The sequence below is a fragment of the Gymnogyps californianus genome, chromosome 10, assembly GCF_018139145.2.
Source record: "Gymnogyps californianus isolate 813 chromosome 10, ASM1813914v2, whole genome shotgun sequence".
Lineage (NCBI taxonomy): Eukaryota > Metazoa > Chordata > Aves > Accipitriformes > Cathartidae > Gymnogyps > Gymnogyps californianus.
In genome coordinates, this window is record NC_059480.1 from 18,018,445 (window position 1) to 18,039,300 (window position 20,856).

Here is a 20,856-nt window from a genome sequence, read left to right on the forward strand (position 1 = left end):
CACTAAGGCCAGACCTGGCTGTTGAATTCTGTCTGACTTTGTAGCCCTGCCATGTTGACAGCTGCTCTCAGAGCTGTCATGCTGGCGTGGAAGCATGGACTGTTCCAACAATAGACACTGATCTTTGGAAGAGGAGCCTAATCCTTCTGTTTTATCTCCCCCCAATTTGCTTATCACTTGTCAATGAGTAAGTTACTTTTGCTAGGACCTAGGGCGGAAAGTCTCTCTGAAACTCTCGCCCGGGCTGTCCGGCCCCCATGATGCTGGCATGGGGCAGTGTTTGCTAAGCCTGTCATAGCTGGGGCAAATGTTTTCCTGGCTTAAAATTGGTGGCACACAGTGACCTTCCCGAGCTGCCACACCTCCGTTGTGCCTGGGGACCAGCCTGTGGCACATCCCTGTGGTGACTGCTGATCTGTGGGGCTCTGGGACTGGGTGACCTTGAGGACAGGCAGGGAGCAGGCATGCTGGCTCAGCTGCCTTTGTGGCACGAGTGTGCCCCAACGCACATGTTGGGAATTACTGATCCAGGGCAGGCACGTGGATTTCGGCTCTGCTTTCGCCCCCAGTGCTCTTGGAACCTGCTCTGCCCATCCCGCAGAGATGGTTTGGCTCCAAACGGCCTCAGAGGGCAACTAGCCAAGGTGACTCCGGCCGTTTGCACCTTTGAGCTGTTTATCCCCTCCCGGGTTCTTGTGATAAGACGTTACCTGTTTGGAGGAGCCTGTTCTGATATGGCACAGGAGAAGTATTTACCACGTGCCATGGATCGGCGATTCCTGGTTCATCTGACAGACACACCGACACCGTGCAAGCGCCAGGGCTGGGCACGGCAGCTACCGTCACGAGCCTTTCATTCACCACTGGCTGGCAGAGCCAGCTCACGGGACGTGGGCCTTTCCCTGTGCTGGAGCTCTGTAACGCGTGCTAGCACCGAAGCTCTGATTGTAGCTCCATACTTATCGCTGCAAACATTTTGTGCTTTGACAGGACACGTGTGTGTCACTGCGGAGTGCTGCCAGTGCTGGTGGGGCTGTGACTATGGGCTGTGTTTTGCATGGAGGGGGATGGATGTGGTGCTTGCAGAGGGGAAGCCAAAGGGGACTGGCTTGGGAAGGGACTCGGAGGTGCAGCGTGTGAGGTGGGGGCTGCAGCTCAGCTGTGCACTTGTGCACAAATTGGGGAGCTTGTGACTAGTGAGGTAGGTATGGCCTTTGAGGGAGTAATTGTTTCCCAGGGTGGAATTGTTTCCCAAATGCGGCTATAGCCTGGCCAGGCTGTGCAGCATCGTAGTGCCTCCTATGGCACATGATGCCATGGAGGCCACTCCACCACTGCCCTGGGGTATGGCATGTTGCACCCTGGGGAGCACGTTATACCCTTGGGCATGCATGATCAGCTGCTCCTCTATCGCAGCCTCATGTGTGCCCCCCTTTGCCGTCACCACAGCCTCCGCTCATCCCTTTCTCAGCTTCCTAGCCCCTCCATAGTGCATGTTTTTTGCCTGAATTTTACCACCTCCTCTTGGAAACAGGACCGGCCTCGCAGGAGGCCTGTGCAAGGGCTCTGAGGCTGGTTGCGTGGCAGATCTGGGGGCCCCAGGTCCCCTCTAGTACCCTCCCTGCTGTGCCCACCTGGCAGCAGGCAGGGGCTGTTCACCAGAGGGAGCTGGGGGGGTGCCGGTCCCGGGACGGGGCTGGAGGTGCTACAGGCCACCTTGCATGGGGCGGTGGGGGTATCCTTGGCACCCCCCGCCCCGCTGCATCGGGGTCGGCGCACGGGGTGGTGCTTGGCGCGGGGGGGGGGGGGGGCGGTGCTGGAGCTACTGCCCGGGTACGGGGCCGGGGATGATGTAGGGGGCGAGGGACCGGTGCGCGGGGGCGGGTGGCGGGGCCAGTGGGCGGTGCGGAGTGCCGGTGCCGGGGGCGGTGCGGTGCCGGGCAGAGTGCGCGGCGGCGGCGGCGGCGGGGGATGGCGGCGGCGGAGCTGCAGGAGCTGCGGGCGCTGGTGGAGCGGGCGGGCGGGCGGCGGGCCGTGCTGCTGGTGGCTGAGGTGTCGGAGGGGGCCCCGGCGGCGGCCACGCTGGCCGCCTTCGCCCGCGACCTCCTGGGCGACGAAGCGCCGCCGGGGCCGGTGCCGGGGGGCCGGTCCCGGCGCTGGGTTGGCGGCGAGCGCCGGGCGCTGGGAGCGCGGCTGCTGCTGGTGCTGTGCCGCGGCGGGGCGGCGCGGGGCCGCGGGGCCCGGGCCCGCCTGCGAGAGGTGGTGCGGGACGTGCGCGGCCGCCTGCCCCCGGCACCGCCGCCCGCCGTGGTCGGCGTCCTCCTGCCCGGCGGGGACGGGGAGGACGCGGCGGTGCTGGACGCCACGCTGCGGCGGCAGTTCCCGGTGCCCGGCACGGTGCAGGCGGCCCGGTACAGCCCCGGCAGCCCCGCCGCCCTGCGCGACTGCCGCGCCGCCGCCTGCCGCGCCCTGCGGGCCGCCCTGCAGCACCCCGCAGGTACCGGCGGCGGGGGGGGACTGGCCGGGGGGGCAGCGGGTGGCCGGGCCGCTTCCTCCCTCCCTCCCTCACCCGGGGACCGTGGGCTTTTACAATGAGATTCGCTCCGTTTTCCTGCGGGATCGTCCCCTCCTCGGCGGGATCTACTCCATCCTAATGGGATCTGACCACTCCTGATGGGATCACCCCCCACCCCAATGGGATCTGGCTTTCCCCAATGGGATCTCTTTCATGCTGGTAGGATCAGAGCCTTCGCAATGGGATCTGCCTCTTTCTGGTGGGGTTCCCAGTCCTGGCAGCTGGGGAGGACAAACTTCCCAGCGGGCTGGGAAGCACTAGAACAGCTCATGGATAGCAGGGATGTGGCAGCGGACGGCAGTGACATTGTGGCCATCCACGCGACATGGTGGCCATCCATGCTTATGGATGTGTGTTCTTGGGGACGCAGGATTGGGGTGCGGCCCTTGCTGCAGGGTGCAGGCAGGACCTGACCTTCCTGAAGGAGGAAGATGCTTGTGCTGGCTTTGCATAATGAATATGAACAACAGTAAGTGAGTGTTCGGGTTTAAAACCACGCGTCTGTTGGTGGCCAGTTTAAGCAACGTGAGGATGGCAGGATGAAAGCTGGGTGTCAAACAGGCCTTGAGGAACAGCACTTGCCCTGGGGCGAAAGGCGAGTCATGTTTGTGTGCAAATGCAGGCTGATGGGCAGCTGGGCAGGCTCTGCTCTCACAGCAGCCACACAAGACAGCCCGGGCTCACTTTAATCTTTGGCAGTGCTTGTCTTGGGCTGTTTCCCTTTCCTCCTCCTTTCTTTCATTTTTTCCCACTTGCCCCTTGCTCCTCATCATTTCCAGGGGCTCTGGTGTTCTGCTGTCTCGCTGCCTTTACCCCGAGGGATCCTTGCACTTGCCTGCAGCACCACATTGACAGGGTCCTCTGGGATCCCTGGGACATGAGGATGGTCAGCTGCAGCTCAGGTGCTTCTTTCCATCAGCTCACTCCAGAACCCTGGATCTGAATGTTGAGGAGCTTTGAGATGGCCAGGACCCACTGTGAGGGTGTAGGACTGTCTTCTACCAACTCTTTGTACTGAGGCATGCATCATCCCCTTTCCAGCTTCTCTCCTTTCACACACTTTTGTCTTCCTCACATTGTTCCTGCTGCAAGAATTTCTGGTGTGCTCACAGATGCCAGTGAGCCCTCTGGTTCTGGTCGCAGCAGCCTGGTGGGACAGCAGCTGCAGAGGCAGAAAAACATCCCTGCATACATGACATTTTTCTACCTCTGCACATTGCTGGTGCTTGGCTCGGTGTGTGTGTTTTTGTGGCTAGCTGTGGATTTGTCCTCCATGCAGACATGGAAGCAGCATAGCAGCCAGCAGTGGAGAAAGAGCAGAAGGAGCTGGAGCGGGTGTTGCAGCCTGTCTCTGTGCGCTTTATAAGTGTGGTGGGTAGGAGGACTCAGCGCGTTGCTTTAAATCACCTCTGATGCTCTGCCTGGTGCTCTTAGTCATCTAAGTGTCCCAGGACCTGCGTGTGTAATGAGGACACTCATCAGCTGCAGGGTTCAACCTTAGGCAGGGGCAGCTTCTTTCCATGCCCCTGTGAGCCCTACCTTCCAAAATCTCCATGTGGCCAGAGGGATCCCAAGCATAGCCATGCCTCCGGAGAGCTGGGGACCTGGCAGTGCCAGGCACCAGCTTTGTTGCAGCCTGGTCTCCTTCACCCCGTGGCTTTCCCCATAAGCAAGGCACAAGGGGAATAATATCTTTAATGTAATGTGAGGGAGGGCTGTGGGAAAGGTGGGTGTGGGGCTGTGGAGCACCCTACAAAGTAGGTTCTAGGGATGCCACTGTAAAGATGTCCTCAGTCAGGGCTGAGCTTGTCTTGTTTCCCCTCTTGATTTTGAAAGGGGCTTGTGCTAAGCTGAAAAAAGATGCTCTTGCATCTGGATAAGGATGCTGGGAGGTGTACAGAGTGTAAGGCTCTGTGTACGTGTGCTTGTGCCCGTTTTATTTCAGCCCAGCTTCAAAGCCTCTTCTTCCACACACATCGCTGCTCAGCTCTGCCCATGACAGTTGCTCTAGAGCTGCAGCCCCCCCGTGCTGGGAATGTCCCGGACACTGTCAATTGTGCAGTGGAGCTGGGACAGGAATGGCAGTGGGGTTCCTGCATCTCTCGGGTCTAAGCAGCAATGTGCTGGGCTGCTATCCTGCCGTGCCTCAGTGCTGTCCAGAGTCCCCGTGCACTGCGAGGAGGGGATGTGTTTGCGGCTGGAGGTTTTGGTTTGTTGACTGGCAGGAAAGACTGCCACTGTGAACCCTTTAGTGTCGCAATGGTTTGATAAGCTGAAGGACGCTGAAGTGGTTTGTTGTTTGTTATCTGATTCACAGGTGAAAGGCTGGATGATATTTCAATGGAGATGCTGAACTGCTACTGTTGGAGACCATATAAAATACGCTGGTGTAGTGTTTTACAAGCTGCTGTAGTGTTTTACTATAATGGCTTGAAAGCCTGTAGTAACTTGCTGTGATCTTCGTTGTCCTCCAGAATAAATAGTATACATTGATGGAGGCCGCGTGCTCTCTGCATTTTGCAAGCAGTTACAGCTGTAGTTTTCAGCGTGCTGCAAGTCTGCGTGTCCAGCAGGTCTCCCTGGGAGGGAGGAATTGCTTAATAAAGCAGGGAGCAGTAAATAGGTTGATGTGGCAGAAGCTGTGTGATAATACAAAAGAACTTCCTTCTGCAGGAATGCCCTAACTGTGTCACTCCCCAGCCTCGCCACGTGTACCAGCTGAGCTCCTGCCAGGTTTCTTGCTCACTCTGGGCTGCCGCATCCAGGATGGTTTTGGCAGTGAGGTGGCAAAGTAGAAACTGACACCAGAGAGAAATTTCCAGGGTAGCAGAGAGGTTTCAGCCTGAAATAAGGATTGCCAGGAGCTGCTCTGTGCTTTCCAGGGGTGGGCTCTGTGGAGAGGACCCGGTTTTGCTGCGAGGAGTTGGGCTCATGGAGGGGAGATGTTGCGAGTCAGCAGCAGGGAGGTGGGGGAGCAGCGGGGCTGACCCGCTGCTGGTCTGAACTCATCTTCTCTGGTTTATCCAGAAGAGGGGAAAGACAGGGAGAGGTGGAGGCTCCCATCCTTCCTGCGGTGCATTTCTTGGAGCCGGAGGAGCCGGAGAAAAGGTCACGAAGCCAAAGCTGCAAACAATGTTCATGAAGGTATGCCCAGTTCCCTCCCTTGTATTCCTGCTGCGACTGTCAGAGGTTCCTCACCGACTCCCTGGTGGTTCTGGTGCCCAAACCCCTTGCTGGTGGCCTCCTTAAGCTATTTCCAGCTCCGCAGCTGACGTGTCTTCGCTGGCTGTGGTTTGGCCGGAACCTGGAGACAACCAGCGCGCATCTGGCTGCTGTGTTGCTGTCTCCCTGTTTTCTGACCTTTTGCTTATGGTCTAAATAAAACCGTGCTGGGTCCAGTGCCCAACTACACCCCTGGGAGCGCTGCTGAACTCAGCTGTGTTTTGCCGGAGTTTCTGGCAGCAGAACTGCTGTCTGTCTAAACAATGAATTGGAAGCATCACCCTGATCTTACGTGATGTTTTCTGCAAACACAGCTGGAAGGAGTGTTCCCAAACCACCTGCATTTGGGGCTGGCGGGGAGGAGGAAGAGGGCAGTCAGCCTTGGGCTCCCCGATTCTAAAGAAAATTATTCAGGTAACGAATAGCCTAGCACTCAGCCTTTGCTGTACCGTTGGCACTTCTGCTTGCTTTTCCCAGCAGTGATTTTCTTTTTGCAGAAGTGCCCCCATGCAGGAGGCTACAAGGTGTGTGGTGTGGAGATCCAGACTGCTCTATGGAGCACGTAGAGGAGGGGAAGCTCCTACACTGTAAAAATAATAGAATAGAATAGAATAGTTTTCAGTTGGAAGGGACCTGTCTAGTCCAACTGCCTGTCCTCTTCAGGGCTGACCAAAAGTTAAAGCATGTTATTAAAGGCATTGTCCAAATGCCTCTTAAACACATAAAATGCTTAAAAAGCTTAAGGGTCGGAGAAAACAACTGAAATGCCCAATTTGTGCAGCTTTGAAACATGTCCTCTAGGGTCAGAAAATTTAAGTGCCTGATCTTGCTGTCAGTGCCAGGGAGGTGGCACCTCATGGCCATGCAGCTTGTTCTGAGATTGCTGAGACCGCAGGAGGCCAGGGAGCTGGGCCCCGTGCTCCCCGTGCTCCTTTGCTCGTAGATCACCCCTGTTTGTTGAAGCAATGTTGAGTTTGTAAAACAAAATTAAAATTAGTTATGAAAAAAATCAGCTGTGCTTAGGTTGTGAGTATATATCAATTGCTTCATCCCGTGCTTTCTTCTCATCTTAAGTTGCATTTTGCATGAAGAAGGGTTTTGCATTCAGATCTGCCTTGACCTCTCTCTGCTCTTTGCAGGTGACCTGCAGGACCCTGAGGAAGAACTGGCTCTGACCAGCCTGTCCCCCAATGGAAACTACGAAGAAGCTGCTGGAGACACGGGCACCTAGAGCTGCTGGGCACCCAGCACAGTCCACGTCCTGGATCTGCCCAGTGGATTTGGAGCAGTGGGAGGAGGAGCTGGTGCATGCCCACTCACCCTTTCCTCTGAGGACACAATGCTCTGGGGAGAAGCTGCTCGGCTTAACTCGCCAGGGTCTTCTGTAGCTGCCGACAGCCTCTGAGGTCCGTGCCAGAGAGCTGTCCCCTGCTGCGCCCTGCTGCCCGGGGGTGCCTGGAGCTGCTGCTGGACACTGGGCTTCTGAGAAGCCCTTTGGGGATGTGTCCCGCATCCTGGGCGAGATGACGTTGGGACTTTGAGTGTGAAATGCAGCCACCTGCTTGAAGAATGAGGAATGCTTTCTAATTCTGAGCAAAGTTCCCTGCTGAGATTGCTGGGGCTGGCCTCCCTGGCAAACAGATTCTGCTGCCTTGTTTTCCTGCTTTATTGCTGCTTTGAAGTTCCCGCCCTCTCTGTGATCAGGCAAAAAAAAAGGCAAATAACACGGTGGCATGGAGACTGCAATGGGACTAACTATGAGGTCACGGATCTACCAGCTACTGAAAAGGCTTGAATGTAACTGTGTAATGTGAAGAATGCAATAACAGCCCACTGTGGGTAGCAAGAATAACGCAGAAGATACTGACAGTAATGGCAGCTGGAGCAGAGTGTGGTTTGGGAGGAGGATCCATCCCTCTGGCTTGTCCTGGTGCTCGTAGACTGACTGATGGACTGCCTGGGTTGGAGGGGGTGGCAGATGGACACTAAGGTGTGGCTGATGCTAGATGGGGTTATGGGAGAGGCCCATCTTACCTGGGACATCTCCACAGCCATGTGGTGGCAGGTCTTGGAGGTGGCCAGCAGCACAACAAGATGTGGCTGCTTCATAAATAAATATAAAAATATAAAAATAATCTATTTAAGTCGTTGCAAAGGGCTGCCTGTAGCCTGTGAGGCAACACAATTAATTACAAATCCTTAAAAATGCTAAGATGAAATGAAAATGCCAAAACCATAAAAATGCTAAGAATACCTTTTTTATTCTTACTTTAATGCAACACAACACAGGTCTTGTTTTATTTTTAGCACAAGCTGCTGGGTTTTGTTTGGGGCTGGCTGTCCTTTTGGAGTTTCATCCAGCTCAGACCAGAAACTTCAACCTGTCATGTCCTGCCTACCTCTTCTCTGGGTTAGCTGCTGAATTATGTCGGTACGTCCTCCGTGCATGTCTGTCCTCTCTCTGGCTCCTTTTTTCCCGGTGGCAGCTGAAGTGTCTGCAGTTCTGCCAGCTCCGGCCAGCACTCTCTCCCAGCAGTGTGCCTTCAGCATCTCTCTAGCTCTTACTTGGAGCGGGGGATGGGTTTTTTTACTCAGCTCTGCTCATGACCATGATCTTCAACATTTTTCAACAAACCATTTTTCCGTGCCTCGGTTTCCCCACCAGTAGGATGGGGACAGCGATGCCTACCTACCTCGCTGGGGTTATGATGGTAACACTGGAGCAGAGCTTAGCAGCTCTTGGGTTTAGAGTCGGTGCCTTTAGTGATGGTGCTGCTTTGCCGTTTTGGCTGGGAGAGAGCGGCTGAAGGTGTCTGGGGCATGCTGGCGGGGTCGAGTGGGAGAGATGGGGCACGTTTGCAGGCGTGCTCAGCAAGTCTCTGTGTTACCACGCTGCTTGTTTGAATGTGTTGGGATAGTTAGGCTTGCTGTATGTAGGAAAGCTTCGCCTGAAATGCAGTCATAAGGTGTTGTAGCTGCCCCATGAGGTGGTGGGAGGCAGGGGGTAGGTGGATGCCAAGTCCATGCAAGCAGCATTTGGGGAAGTGCATGTCGCATCTCTTCACAGCAGAAACACTTTCCTGTGTGGGTGTGGGCTGGGGAGAGCGAACCTAGGAGGCAGCTGACGTTGGCGGAGCGTGTTGCTCTGCAGAGAGGGCACCGAACCCGCTCTCCTTCCAGCCTGCAGGATTTCTGTAGGTTTTCTTTGCTTGTGACCAGGTGGAAAATACAAATGTAACCAAGTGACTTAGTCACTTGGTGTGGGTGGCTGTATTCAGGACCCCGGGCTTCAGCACTGAGTAGTAAGTGCACCTTAATGAGATGAAGGTATCCTCCCGCTCTGCCCTGGCATGAGTGTGTAGGTCTGTTGTGCAGTGGATTCCCTCCGCTCGTCTTCACAGCAGAGCACAGGCTGCTGGGCAGTTATGTACTTTCCCGTATGTAAAGCCCTTGGTTAGGTGAGTCCAGTAGGACTTGCCATATGATCAGGTGAATCTTTATTTTCTTGCAGTATTTGGCCTTTGCTGCCTAGAATTTACCAATGAAGACGTGGCCCAAGAGTACAGATTTGCAGTTAAACCTATCTTAGTGCTACAAATCCAATGGATTTATTTACTGGTAATTTTTAAGTAAATCATGCAAGTTTACCGTGCAGTGAGACTTTTGTGGAAGTGGGTGAACTGCCTGGGGCTTAGGAGGCGTGAGTGGGAATACATTTGACCAAAAGTACTTTGATTGAGGAATAAAAGCGACTTGAATTCTTTTTTCTTTTTTTTTTTCCACTAGCTGGGCATGTGGAGGTGCAGCAGATCGTTTTACATGTTTAATTGATTTAATAATTTAAGGGCACTGTTATGTGCTTGCTGTAAAGAATAAAGACATTTAATTTCTGAATTGGAACCTGCTTCAGTTTGATTGTTTGCCATGGTGTTATCCTTAAAGTAGCATTATGCATGGTTTAACTGATATTTCTCTTGATTTAAATAAAAGGTATATTGGGAGGGCATGGAAGTGACCCCAGTACATGGTATCCACAAGACCAGCAGAACTGGTCTGTGTGCAGCTCAGGTAGGCTGCTCACCTGTGGGCAGCAGGGAAGGCTGGAGATCTTCTCAGTTGTCTGAGAAGAGCGGAGCTGACCCTCTCGGTGTCGTGGGTAGGGCTCTGATTGATAACTTTCATTAATAACATTCACTAACTGAGGCCATTGGGTTTCCTCGAGGAATTCAAGCCCTTCAGAAAGTATTTTTTCCTATTTAGTAGAAACAGGTAGAAATCAATGCCGGTGAAGTCTGGGCGCTTTGATCTCTCGTTGTGCGGCACCATTGCTGTTGAGCTGGATTTTCCTTAGTGCAAATCCACCAGCCTGAATTTCCCATCCGTCGGTACTGGAACTAAAGCAGGAGCCAAAATGACTCCATGCTCCTCCACAGCTGGGGCACCTTCAGGTACGCGTATGTGTGGGAGATCTGGACGCTGCCCTGTGCCGCAAAGTGACGGATGGGGACACAGATTTGGCGAGGGGCCGTCAGATGCATCTGTACGTGTGCTTCCCTTTTTAATGGAGAGAGGGGTTTGGGTGAGGCCCTTCCCCACGGCTACAAGGTATACGAGAGGAGTTGCAGCCCACAGAAGCAGCCTGCAAGAGGTGGTAAATCCACGGGGTAAAGTCCCCGATCCCTGCGATGCCGTGGGACGTGCCTGTGCCCCAAACGATGCCACCTCGTTGCGGGCAGCCTGTCCTGGCAGAGGGGAGCTGCCACCTGCGCGGTGCGGCCTGGCAGAAGCGGGGGCAGCCGTTCGTCTGGGCACAGCGCAAACATGGCATTCACGGGGTCACCCGTGGGGATCCCACAGCCCATGGCCCCCCACGCCCCCTTGCCGCCGCCAGGCGGCAGGGCGCAGGCGGGGGGGGGGGTGCCTACCCTCCCATGCCAAGCATGAGGTGGCCGCCCTGCGGGCCCGGTGTGGGGTCTGCGGAGTGTGTGGGGTTGGTGGGGGAGTCCGCGGGGTCCCGCGTGGGGCCGGCGAGGCGTGCGGGGGCGGTGGGGCCGGTGAGGGCCCGGGGTGCCTGTGAGCGGGGCAGGGGAAGGTGCGAGGCCCCTGGAGGCAAAGCTGTCCCACTCGCGCCTGGCTGTTTCTCGGCCCCCGCCCCCCGCGCAGGCGATCGCCACGGGCACCTTTCCCGGGAGCAGCGGAGTCCTGCCGGAAGGGGCCCTTCGCGGCACTTCCGGGCCGGGCGGCGGCGGAGTGGCAGCGGCACGGCGCGGACCCCGGGCGGCGGCGGCGGCGGCACCACCGCACCTCGGCCGGAGCGGGCCGGAGCGGACCGGACCCCACCTCCCTCCGCGGGCCGGGCGGGCGGCATCATGATCACCTCGGCCGGTGAGGGAGCGGCGCGGGGCAGTGTTGCCCGCCGGGGTTTCGCTGAGTCAGGGCCGTGACTGGGCACCGGCGCAGGCCGCGGGGGCGCCGGCCGCAGCGCTCCGTGGGGCCGCCCATCACGGGGGCTTCCCCCCGCCCCGGTCACCCCCGGCCGGTAGCCACCGTGCGCCCTGGCGGGAGCGGGAGGCCGCCCCGGTGCCCGGCGGTTCGCCACAGCCGGCACTTTAAGCCTGAGCCACGGGAGGCGGGGGGCTGCCCCGTGCCCGGTGCCCGCCCGTGCCCCAGGGTGGCCTCCCGCCCTCCGCCGGGTGCTGTGGCGGCCTCAGCGGGGCCAGCTCTCCGGCGGACTCGGTGGGGACGCGCGGGAGGCAGAGGCGGCTGCCTGCCTGCCCGTCCCGGCGCCGCGTCCACCTCCTGCCGGTACTCTGTGAAGGCGCTCTGGTGGCTTTGCGAGCCCCCCGGCAAACACTGGGGTGCTCCTGTGCCGCAGTTGTGAACTGAAGGTCTTCACCTGCTTAAAGTGAATAACGCATAGGAGGTGTAGAACCGGTGGGCGGTAGGGGTCTGCAGGAGGTCCAGCAGGGAATGAGAAAGGGGGAAGAGGCAGACCTGAACTTTGGAGGGGGTCAGAAATGCAAATGCCTTGCAGAGGAAAAGCCAGCCTAAAGCGTCCAGGCTGATGAAGCGTGTGAGGAATTAGATGTTAAACGCTGTTTCTGGATCTACTGAGAACCTCATAGTGTAAGAAAATATGAAAAATATTTCCAAAAGTACTCAGGCCAGAAAGTACTATGTGACTGGTTGTGGCTTTGTGAGAGAAACAGTGCAGAGGATAATAGTCTGCAAGTAGCTTTCTCTTTCTGAACCTTTTGCTTTATGTTTAAGTCTTATTTTAATTGAGGAGAAGTAGGAATTAATTTCAAAGGGGTGTGGAATAGGAGTGAGATTTTTTCCTCCTGATAAATCAGGTAAACACGGGAGCTTATTTAAAAAAAAAAAATCATGCATTTGCAGTAGAGTTGCAGAAAACAGCTGGAAGGAGCGCTGTGGGGTGGGCTACTGACCTGCCTTCCTTGCCTAAGGGCCACATCAGTGCTCCTTCAGTTGTTGTTATTGACGGACATGTGTCTAACCTGGTTTTAAAAAATCTCTGATAATGGAGGTTTTACAGCCTTGTTAGGCAAAGTGAATAACTGTCTTACTGTCAAAAAACTTTTCTTATCATCAGACTTGAATCTTTGAAGCTCCAAATAAAGCTTGGTCTTACTATTCCTGTTTGTATCTGACACAAAGATCAGATTGTTCTCTTTCTACTGGCAGCTGCCCTGTACATGTGTGAACTCTGTACCCTTCCCAGATTTCCATAGACTAACCAGTTACAGGCCTCCAGTCAACCTTCGTAAGTCCCAATTGCTAGACCTCTTTGTTCTTACTGCTCAGTTCTGAACATCCTGGTTTGCTCGTAACTCTTAAAACATGGTGCCCAGCACTGGACACAGCGGTCTGGCTCAGGTGTGTCAGTGCCGAGCAGAGGGAAGGATTGCCTCGTATATCTGCCACGAAACGCTCTCACTTACACATCTCAGTGTGAAGGTTGGGTTCTCTGCCTCCCACTGCAGCCATATGATATTATTGATCATGTTTCATCTTAATCCACTGTACTATTCAGATTCCTTTCTGTATTTGTACGTTTTAGTTTTGACCTGCATGCTCTCCTTTTAGATCTGTCAAGATCTTTTGAAAGCCCAGTTCAGCCTTCCAGTAGGCTTGCTGGCGTTTCCAGTTTGATGTCGTATTTAGATTTAAAAAGGTTGTCGATCTATACAACAGATGAAAGATTAAAAGCAGTGAATTGTGTTGGACTTTGATCAGATCCTATTCCAACCCTTTCGGTTGTGTCCTTGCAGTCTGACAACGAAACCATCTATAACCATTCTTCAGATTGAGCTCCCCAGATAACTGTGAACCTCTCTTTCAGTTATGTCAGTTAAACAATATTTCTGTAGCTGTTTGTACAAATGTTCTGGGACAGCGTCAGGAGTCTTGCTAAAGCTGCGAGATATGACATCTTCTTTTAGCCATGAGGCCTGTTTCCTTGGCATGAAAAAAGTTAGGATGTTTTGACATGATCTTCTTTATGCCCCTTGGGGAAGTGACTTGCTAGAAAGCAGTCAGCAAACTAGTGATGGAGCTGGAAGTAAATCCCAGATTCTCTGAGTTCCTGTCTAATATGTTTTCCTCTAAGAATGATTATCTTTTATAAACAGTCTACCTTTTCAGTTATAAATTATGAACTATTTTATATCATGTTTAATACAAACTTGGATCTGATCTTTGAATTTTAATACTGAAGGCTTAAACCAGCATTCCAGAGATAGCCTTCTTTCCTATTCTGTTGGTTTTGAACGAAATAATATGTTCACTTTTGAAACAGAGAGAGTCCAAAACTGACTATGATCTTGTTTTGCAGCTGGAATTATCTCTCTTCTGGATGAAGAAGAGCCACAGCTCAAGGTAAGCTCTTACATCTGGGAGCAAATAACAGCAGATGCATTATGTTGAGAGCTCAAAATCAGAAATGAGTGGATCTCAATAATTAATGGTTGGACAGCAACAGGTGGGCCCCAAATCGTATCTCGCCTGAAAGCTGAAAGGAAGGGCTTAAATAACATGATAACAGATGGCAAACTTCCTTGTTTTGAACATGGATCAAACTGGAGCTTCACATGCAAAGATCTGTATTCACCAAAGCTCGCAGCTCTCTGATAATAATGGGGCTTTGTTACTTAAAAGTGTTCCAGAGACTGCATTTTTGACTACGTAAAATTCAAAGCTGAAGAACATCTCAAGTTTTTAGCATAATTTAAGCAACATGAACCAAAATCACAGTTACAGTTTTCACTTGGAAAAAAAAAAATCACAATTATAGTAGGAGAAGACAACAGCAACAGAAACTTTACAGTCCACAGAGTATATAAATCTATAGGACAACACCAAACACTTGAAGTGGAGGTGTATTGATGATGCTTGCTAGTTACCTGAACAGTTAACATAGCCCCTTTTAGGAGGGGGAGGTGCATCTTGTAATATTAGTAATCCCCTAAATGTTTTGGTTGGAAACATGTAGGTGGTGATAGGTCTGAAAGAGCCCTGCTTTTGCTCTGAACTGATTACAAGTGGGCTGACTCTAGTCCAGATATTGTTTATCTGCTAAAGTACTGTGTCCAAATAAATAAATAGAGTTGGCTGGCATAGACCACAGGCCAATTCTATGTGCTACACAAAGGTTGCCACAAAGACTTTGAAAACTTTGTATTTTAAGGAATTTCACCTATCAGTCATTTTAGCCAGTCATTCATCACAGAGAGGCCATGGGAAGGACCATCAGAGTTGTATTACCTGTTAAATGAACAGCCCTTTTTTTGCAAAGGACTTGCAAAGATCAGTGAATGCTTGCAAAGATCTTTTTAAGTAGAATTTGCTGTTGAAATGGGTCAGTGTTTATGATATCAGTCTTAGGTGGTACTTCATTTTTGCTGGGGAAAGGTAAAAAATGCATTTTTTTATGTAATATAACTTTTTATTATTTTTTGTAGGAGTTTGCTCTTCACAAGTTGAATGCTGTTGTCAATGACTTCTGGGCAGAAATCTCCGAGTCAGTGGACAAAATGTAAGAGAAGACACTTATTACTTCAGGGTGTGCTGCTTAAAAAGAACATGAGATATGAATTGGATGTAGTTCTGGTTGCTTGATACTGGCTAGTACAGCATCTAGCTCCATATTTTCCAGAAAGGACTAATATAAGTGGATATGGGGTTGGAGCTGTAGTCCCAAAGATGCAAGTTTGATCAAGCTGTCATGTGGCCTTAAAGAGAACTGAGCACACAGAGCTGATGCTTTTCTCTCTCTTCTTTGCAGTGAAGTTCTCTATGAAGACGAGGGATTTCGGAGCCGGCAGTTTGCTGCTCTAGTTGCTTCTAAAGTTTTTTACCACCTGGGAGCTTTTGAGGAATCGCTGAACTATGCCCTGGGAGCAGGTGACCTCTTCAATGTCAATGACAACTCGGAATATGTGGAGACGATCATTGGTAAACAACTGTTGCTGCAGAAGAAAAGCTCTTGTGTTGTCAAAACTACTGTAACTTTGAGATTTTACTTTGATTTAGCTGCTTTTCTCCATATTGCTCTTCCTCTCCTTGCATTTATTTAAACTGATGCTGCAGCTAATTTTACCCAGTTTATTCGTGCTTTCTTTCTCCTGCTTTGGGATTCTGTAATGGAACTGACTTAGGAGTTCTGGCATTTTTTTCCTATTCTTAACCCTTATTCTATTGCGAGTTCCTAATAGGAAAATTGCTTTGGTTGTTTATTGTCCTTTCTTTCATTTGTGTGCTAATGTTGTTATCAATTTCAGTATAACTTCAGAAATAATTGGCTAATAAGTGTAGCTGCACACCTGAATGAGGGGTACAATTTTTTTTATCCACCGTTAACAGGATAGTAGCAAGTCAGATGTTGAGTGCATGTATAATTTGAAGGTCTTTTAAAAATCTTGTCTGCTGGTATCACTTACCTTATACAGGATATGATGGACCAGGGCTGGCTTTCAGTCTCCCCAGCTAGTGCTTACAGTGGAGCTAGGAAGCCTCCTACTGCTGTTTCCTCATTTATTTAAAATATGCCACTTGGAACAGAGATCATGTCCTTGGTTCCATTTTAAAAATATCTGCTTGGTTTCAGCACCAAAATCAGAGTTTGTTAGGAGAGAATATAAGTATCTTCCACTACTATCTGTATATGACCACAAGTAGTTCTTGTGCCTCACCTTTGTGTAGTTTCCTATATGCTGTATTTGCTGGTAGAAGGTGTGTGTGCACATACTGGTCTCTTTATCTGTAAAAACCCGCAAACATCTAGGAAGTTGACTTTTCCCCCCATGTTTGTTCAATATCTTTTCAGCAAAATGTATCGACCACTATACCAAGCAGTGTGTGGAGAATGCAGAGCTGCCGGAAGGGGAGAAGAAACCTGTCGATGAAAGGCTAGAAGGGATAGTGAACAAAATGTTCCAGCGGTGCTTGGATGACCACAAGTACAAGCAGGCCATCGGCATTGCTCTAGAGACACGCAGACTGGACATCTTTGAGAAAACCATCCTTGAATCGGTATGTGCAAGAGACAGGAGGTGCATGTAGCTAGGCTTTTCCAGGTATGGATCCAGAAGTGAAGTACAAGATCCATGTTGCTATGGAACTTGCCGTGTTTTGTATGAACAGAATAAAAGATGAAACTCAGGGGTGTTTAATTCAACATGTTCATGGAAGGCAGAGCCACTCAGGGCTATCAAATATAGAGAGACCCCTGTGTGCAGTCTTAGCCTGCCCTGACTGCAAGGCAGTACAGTCTGGCTTTAACATCTTTCACTGAGGGTTTAAGGTAAGTCATGTTACCTAGTAATGGCAGTAAAAGAAGCATGCCTGTAGTCATTTGCAGCAGCTCAGTGGTTGTGTGTAATCTTATTATGCTGCAGTATCTCAATCATATGCCAGACACGTGGTTTAAATCCTTTAGATTTTACCACTTTTCAGTTTACAGCTTTCCCATATTTTTGGATGTCTCCCATTTCTGTATACAGGAACGATAATCATAAGGCATCCATCTTGCTTTCTCTGTTCTGTTTGCTGTCCTGTGCATTTACTAACTTAACTGCCCATTATAAATCCCTCATTTCAAATTACCTTTCTGATGTCTAGTAACCAAATCTGTTTCTCAGTCTCTACCAAGAAATAGGTGTGTTGGGGATCTTTTCTTGGTGCATGGTTTGTTTTGCTGACATTTTATGTTAGTGCAGTGAATTTCACTGCATTTGAGAGTGGTTATTCAAACAAGAAAGGTGAAAAAGGGGAAATAGGTATTGAACTTCAAATGAATCTTTTGCATGTTTTAACTACTGAATTAAATATTGGTTCTGTACATTTTTTGGTAGCATTTTTTCTTTAAACTGCGATACACCTGCATATAAGCTTTTCTGAAAATGGGAAAGGAAACTGTGACTGTTTATATGTGCATGTCTTTTTGCTTTGCTTTTTAAAATAGAAGGAGGTAGCTTTATTTTAATTTCTAAATCCTACTTGTCAGTCCAAACCCAGACTTAATATCCCTGAATTTTATTTCAGAACGATGTTCCTGGGATGCTAGCCTACAGCTTGAAGCTCTGTATGTCTTTGATGCAGAATAAACAGTTCCGTAATAAAGTCTTGAGAGTTCTAGTTAAAATCTACATGAATCTGGAGAAACCAGACTTCATCAACGTGTGCCAGGTAAACTTCTCAGAGTGATGTTTAAAGATCAAAAATTACTCTTCTTTAGATGTATTTGACTTGACATCTACGTGACTTCTGTTTTTTATTCAGTTAAATGAAATATCTTTTCCTGGTTGCATGCTTCAAATATATATCAAAGTGAGACCAACTTGAAAAAGAGATGCAAGTATTGCACATTTGGTCAATTTATAGAGAAACAAACATGTTCAAAGGCAGTTTGGGAACATAGACAATTCTGACAGAATATTTCAGTCCTATGTTGGAAGTATCAGATGGTAGGTTCACAGCTTGGAATTTTATTTATTCCTCCAAAGAATATTTACAGTGCTTTGGTTTTTGGTAAGCCGTTGTCTGAAAGTGTTTAGACGACCAGTTATGAAGTTACTCAGATGGTCTCACGGCTTTGCCAATCTTGGTACGCCGTGTACGTGTGACTCAGGAGTGTTATGCCTGTTCCGTTTTGCTGAGACATCCCTACAAAAAGACTGATGCTGCTTTAATGTGCTTTTGAAATTTTTGTGTTTGGTAGGACAACATTGTCAGTTTCCAAAGATAAAGCTGCAGAAACAGGAAGACTTGAATGGTGTGTCTTGAATTTTTAATACTTGGTCTTGTTTTTAAACTGACCTATAAAAACTCTTCAAAGATTTCTATTATCTCCTATGAGAGAGAGAATTTTTCTTTCTTTGAAGGGGTGTTCTGTGGAAGAGCTCCCCACTCCATGAGGAAAATGGAGTGTGGCCTCAGGTAGTGTTGCTTTTTCATTCTAAAGTATAGAATGTCTTCTGATTTTTTTTTTTTTTTTTTTTCTTTTTCTTCCCCTCCCCCCTGTTCTTCCCTTCCTCCCGCTCAGTGCCTGATATTCCTGGATGACCCACAGGCTGTGAGTGACATCTTGGAAAAACTGGTGAAGGAAGATAACCTTCTCATGGCCTACCAAATTTGCTTTGATCTGTATGAAAGTGCTAGCCAGCAGTTCTTGTCTTCTGTGATCCAGAATCTCCGCACGGTTGGCACTCCAATTGCCTCTGTGCCTGGATCCACCAACACCGGCACCGTCCCTGGATTGGAGAAAGACAGGTGGGGAGATTGGCTTGAGAAGAGGTGTAATTGTTTGGTTACAGTCCTGCTCTGATGGAGCCTCCTGTTCTGTGTATGGATGCCCATTACAAGCAATCGAGTTACTCCCCTTCATTTAAGTCAGGGTAATAGACAAGACGTGCTGTTTGCTCAGGGCAAAATTGTGTATTACCAGAATCCACTGCTTTTTGAAAGAATGCATTTTCCTTTGCAGTTGAGGTAAGCCTGGTGCAGTTACTGTGGCTCAGCTAATGAGCAGCAGTTCATTAAGCCATAGTGTGAATTGCTCAAGAACACTCTGATGTTGTGTGGTCTTTGCAGCAACTTGTAAAGCTAAGGAAGGGGAGAGTTCAAGCAAAAAGCTCGTTGCAGCTATGCGCAAGTTTGGTTTCACATCATAGCTTGTGGTCTGCTCCCTGCTTGTGGGACGAGTGAGCTCAGATGATACTGTAGTGTTATAGACCCTTTTGTACTTGCAGTTAAAACAAGCTAGTTCAAATCTAGTCTGAGTTTTGTTAAAGTCCTGACATTTAAAACTGGTTCAGTGGTCAACATCACTGGATCTTAGCTGCAGGAAGCCGCTGTTAAGAAAACCAAAGTTGGCACTAACCATTCCATCTTCTTTATTTCTTCTTTTGATGGCTTACAGGTAATTGACGTAGATAGTTTTGTTTTAAACCTCTGGTTTTAGAGGATTGGGCAATCCATGCTAACACTGCTGCCCAGCTTGTGGGCAGTAAGGAAGAAGTTTGTGCGCCCTCTGCTCTTTAATCACCAGAACTGTCATGTCTGTACACAACCTGATCCTTGCACTGTCTTTGATAGTGCATGATGGAGAATGCTGCCTAGATCAAGGCTGGTTAAATATAAGGGCTTATGCAGCTGTGAGGAACAGGGTCTAAATGCTTTTGAATCAGTGATATGGGCATAGCAAGCATTCTCCTCTCTTCTTTTCCAGTGAAATAAAAGGAAAGGCACAGAATAATTTATAAGTCAGCCTGTGAAGCATTAGAGCAAGGTGCTAAAGGCAGCTTAATATGTTTCATTTCCATCAACACTCTAGCATCCATCCTAATAGTGATGAGCTCAAGGCTTCAGGTTGAGGATATAATTATCCTTGCTGCCTTGTTTGTTGACCTTGTTTTCTCACCTGTCTCTGCCTGTTCATTCCCTACAAGCATCTCTATTTTTATTGTCTCTATAGATGGAATAAGAGGGTGGGGTTTTCCGGGCCTTTGTCTTTAAGTTCACTGAAAATTGAATTGGGGAGGAGTTTGCTTCTCAGCAGTGACCTCCAGATAGTCAGCCCTTGTCCCATCAAAGTCCTGTTTCCAGTCATCATCTCCAAATCCCAGGCTACTCTTCCAGGACAGTGTTCAGCCATAATTACAGTGCTTGACTAGTTATGAGTGATGGACTGGGTTGCATTTTTCATTTTATTTCAGTGATGCTATGGAAGCAGAAGAGAAACCAGGAAGCACTTGTGCGGGGAAGTCTGCAGAAATTGTGAGTGCCATTTCCAAAATATGCCTTTCATAGTTTTTCTTACGTGTTCTCTTTGAATCTCTGGGGTTGCTAAATTGGTTTGGCTAATGAAGAATGGAATTCCACTTCTGTCTTGCTTGGAGACAAGGTGACAGATGATCTCTGAGGACCAAATATCTGGAAGTCCAGCAGTTCAGATAGTGAAAGCTGGGGGAGAGTGGGAAGTGGGTAGATTTCAGTGGGAATTACTGAGCCCTGGAAAAGGGGACAGAAGGATCTCACTCATGTGTTTGCTTTTTGTTGATAGTGAAATAATTAACTCATTCCAGAAGAAAGGGCCTGAAATTTGACTGCTGCTGAGAACCTTAGCTGATGAATTAGCTTGATGCGGTTTTTTTTTTCTTCTGCTTCTGAAATCTGGCTATAGTTCTGGCTGGATAGAACTGATGCTGTTCTGCAGGAATGGCAGGAGGGGATGCTGATGTAATGTAGTTCCTTTTCCATGGAGGAGGAAGGTGTTGCTTCTGGCTAGCATGGTGGCTGTGTTGCTGGGCCAGCTGGTTAGAACCTTTGTGTTTAGTTTCTTTTCCCAAGTATTGGAGAAAGTGAGTTCACTTCTAACATAACATACAATTGCATTTCAGCATGTAGAATAGCTAATGCAATTCTGACACTTCTAATGCTGAGGAAAGGAAATGCTACTAGAGAGGAAAGTAAAACCCGAGACAAGTTTTTTTTGTTTTTCCCCATGGTGTGTGTTTGCAAACTAGACTTGGGAATCTTTG

At 49.8% G+C, this 20,856-nt stretch overlaps 2 protein-coding genes across 2 annotated transcripts in view; both read left to right on the forward strand.

Moving 5' to 3' along the window:
• Window positions 1-1,971: 1,971 nt before the first annotated feature.
• Window positions 1,972-7,124, forward strand: C10H2orf72 (chromosome 10 C2orf72 homolog). Its single transcript, XM_050902871.1, has 3 exons — window positions 1,972-2,497; window positions 5,603-5,719; window positions 6,937-7,124. Exons 1-3 carry the CDS (start codon window positions 1,972-1,974, stop codon window positions 7,026-7,028), a joined length of 735 nt encoding a protein of 244 aa, XP_050758828.1. The 3' UTR covers window positions 7,029-7,124.
• A 3,973-nt stretch (window positions 7,125-11,097) lies between these two features.
• Window positions 11,098-20,856, forward strand: part of PSMD1 (proteasome 26S subunit, non-ATPase 1) — a 74,882-nt gene continuing 65,123 nt past the window's right edge. The window contains exons 1-8 of the mRNA XM_050902242.1: window positions 11,098-11,182; window positions 13,653-13,696; window positions 14,779-14,852; window positions 15,102-15,271; window positions 16,143-16,348; window positions 17,360-17,503; window positions 18,360-18,586; window positions 20,032-20,092. Of these exons, the coding sequence (XP_050758199.1) occupies window positions 11,167-11,182; window positions 13,653-13,696; window positions 14,779-14,852; window positions 15,102-15,271; window positions 16,143-16,348; window positions 17,360-17,503; window positions 18,360-18,586; window positions 20,032-20,092 (942 nt within the window). The 5' untranslated portion in view covers window positions 11,098-11,166. The remainder of the gene's footprint in view (window positions 11,183-13,652; window positions 13,697-14,778; window positions 14,853-15,101; window positions 15,272-16,142; window positions 16,349-17,359; window positions 17,504-18,359; window positions 18,587-20,031; window positions 20,093-20,856) is intronic.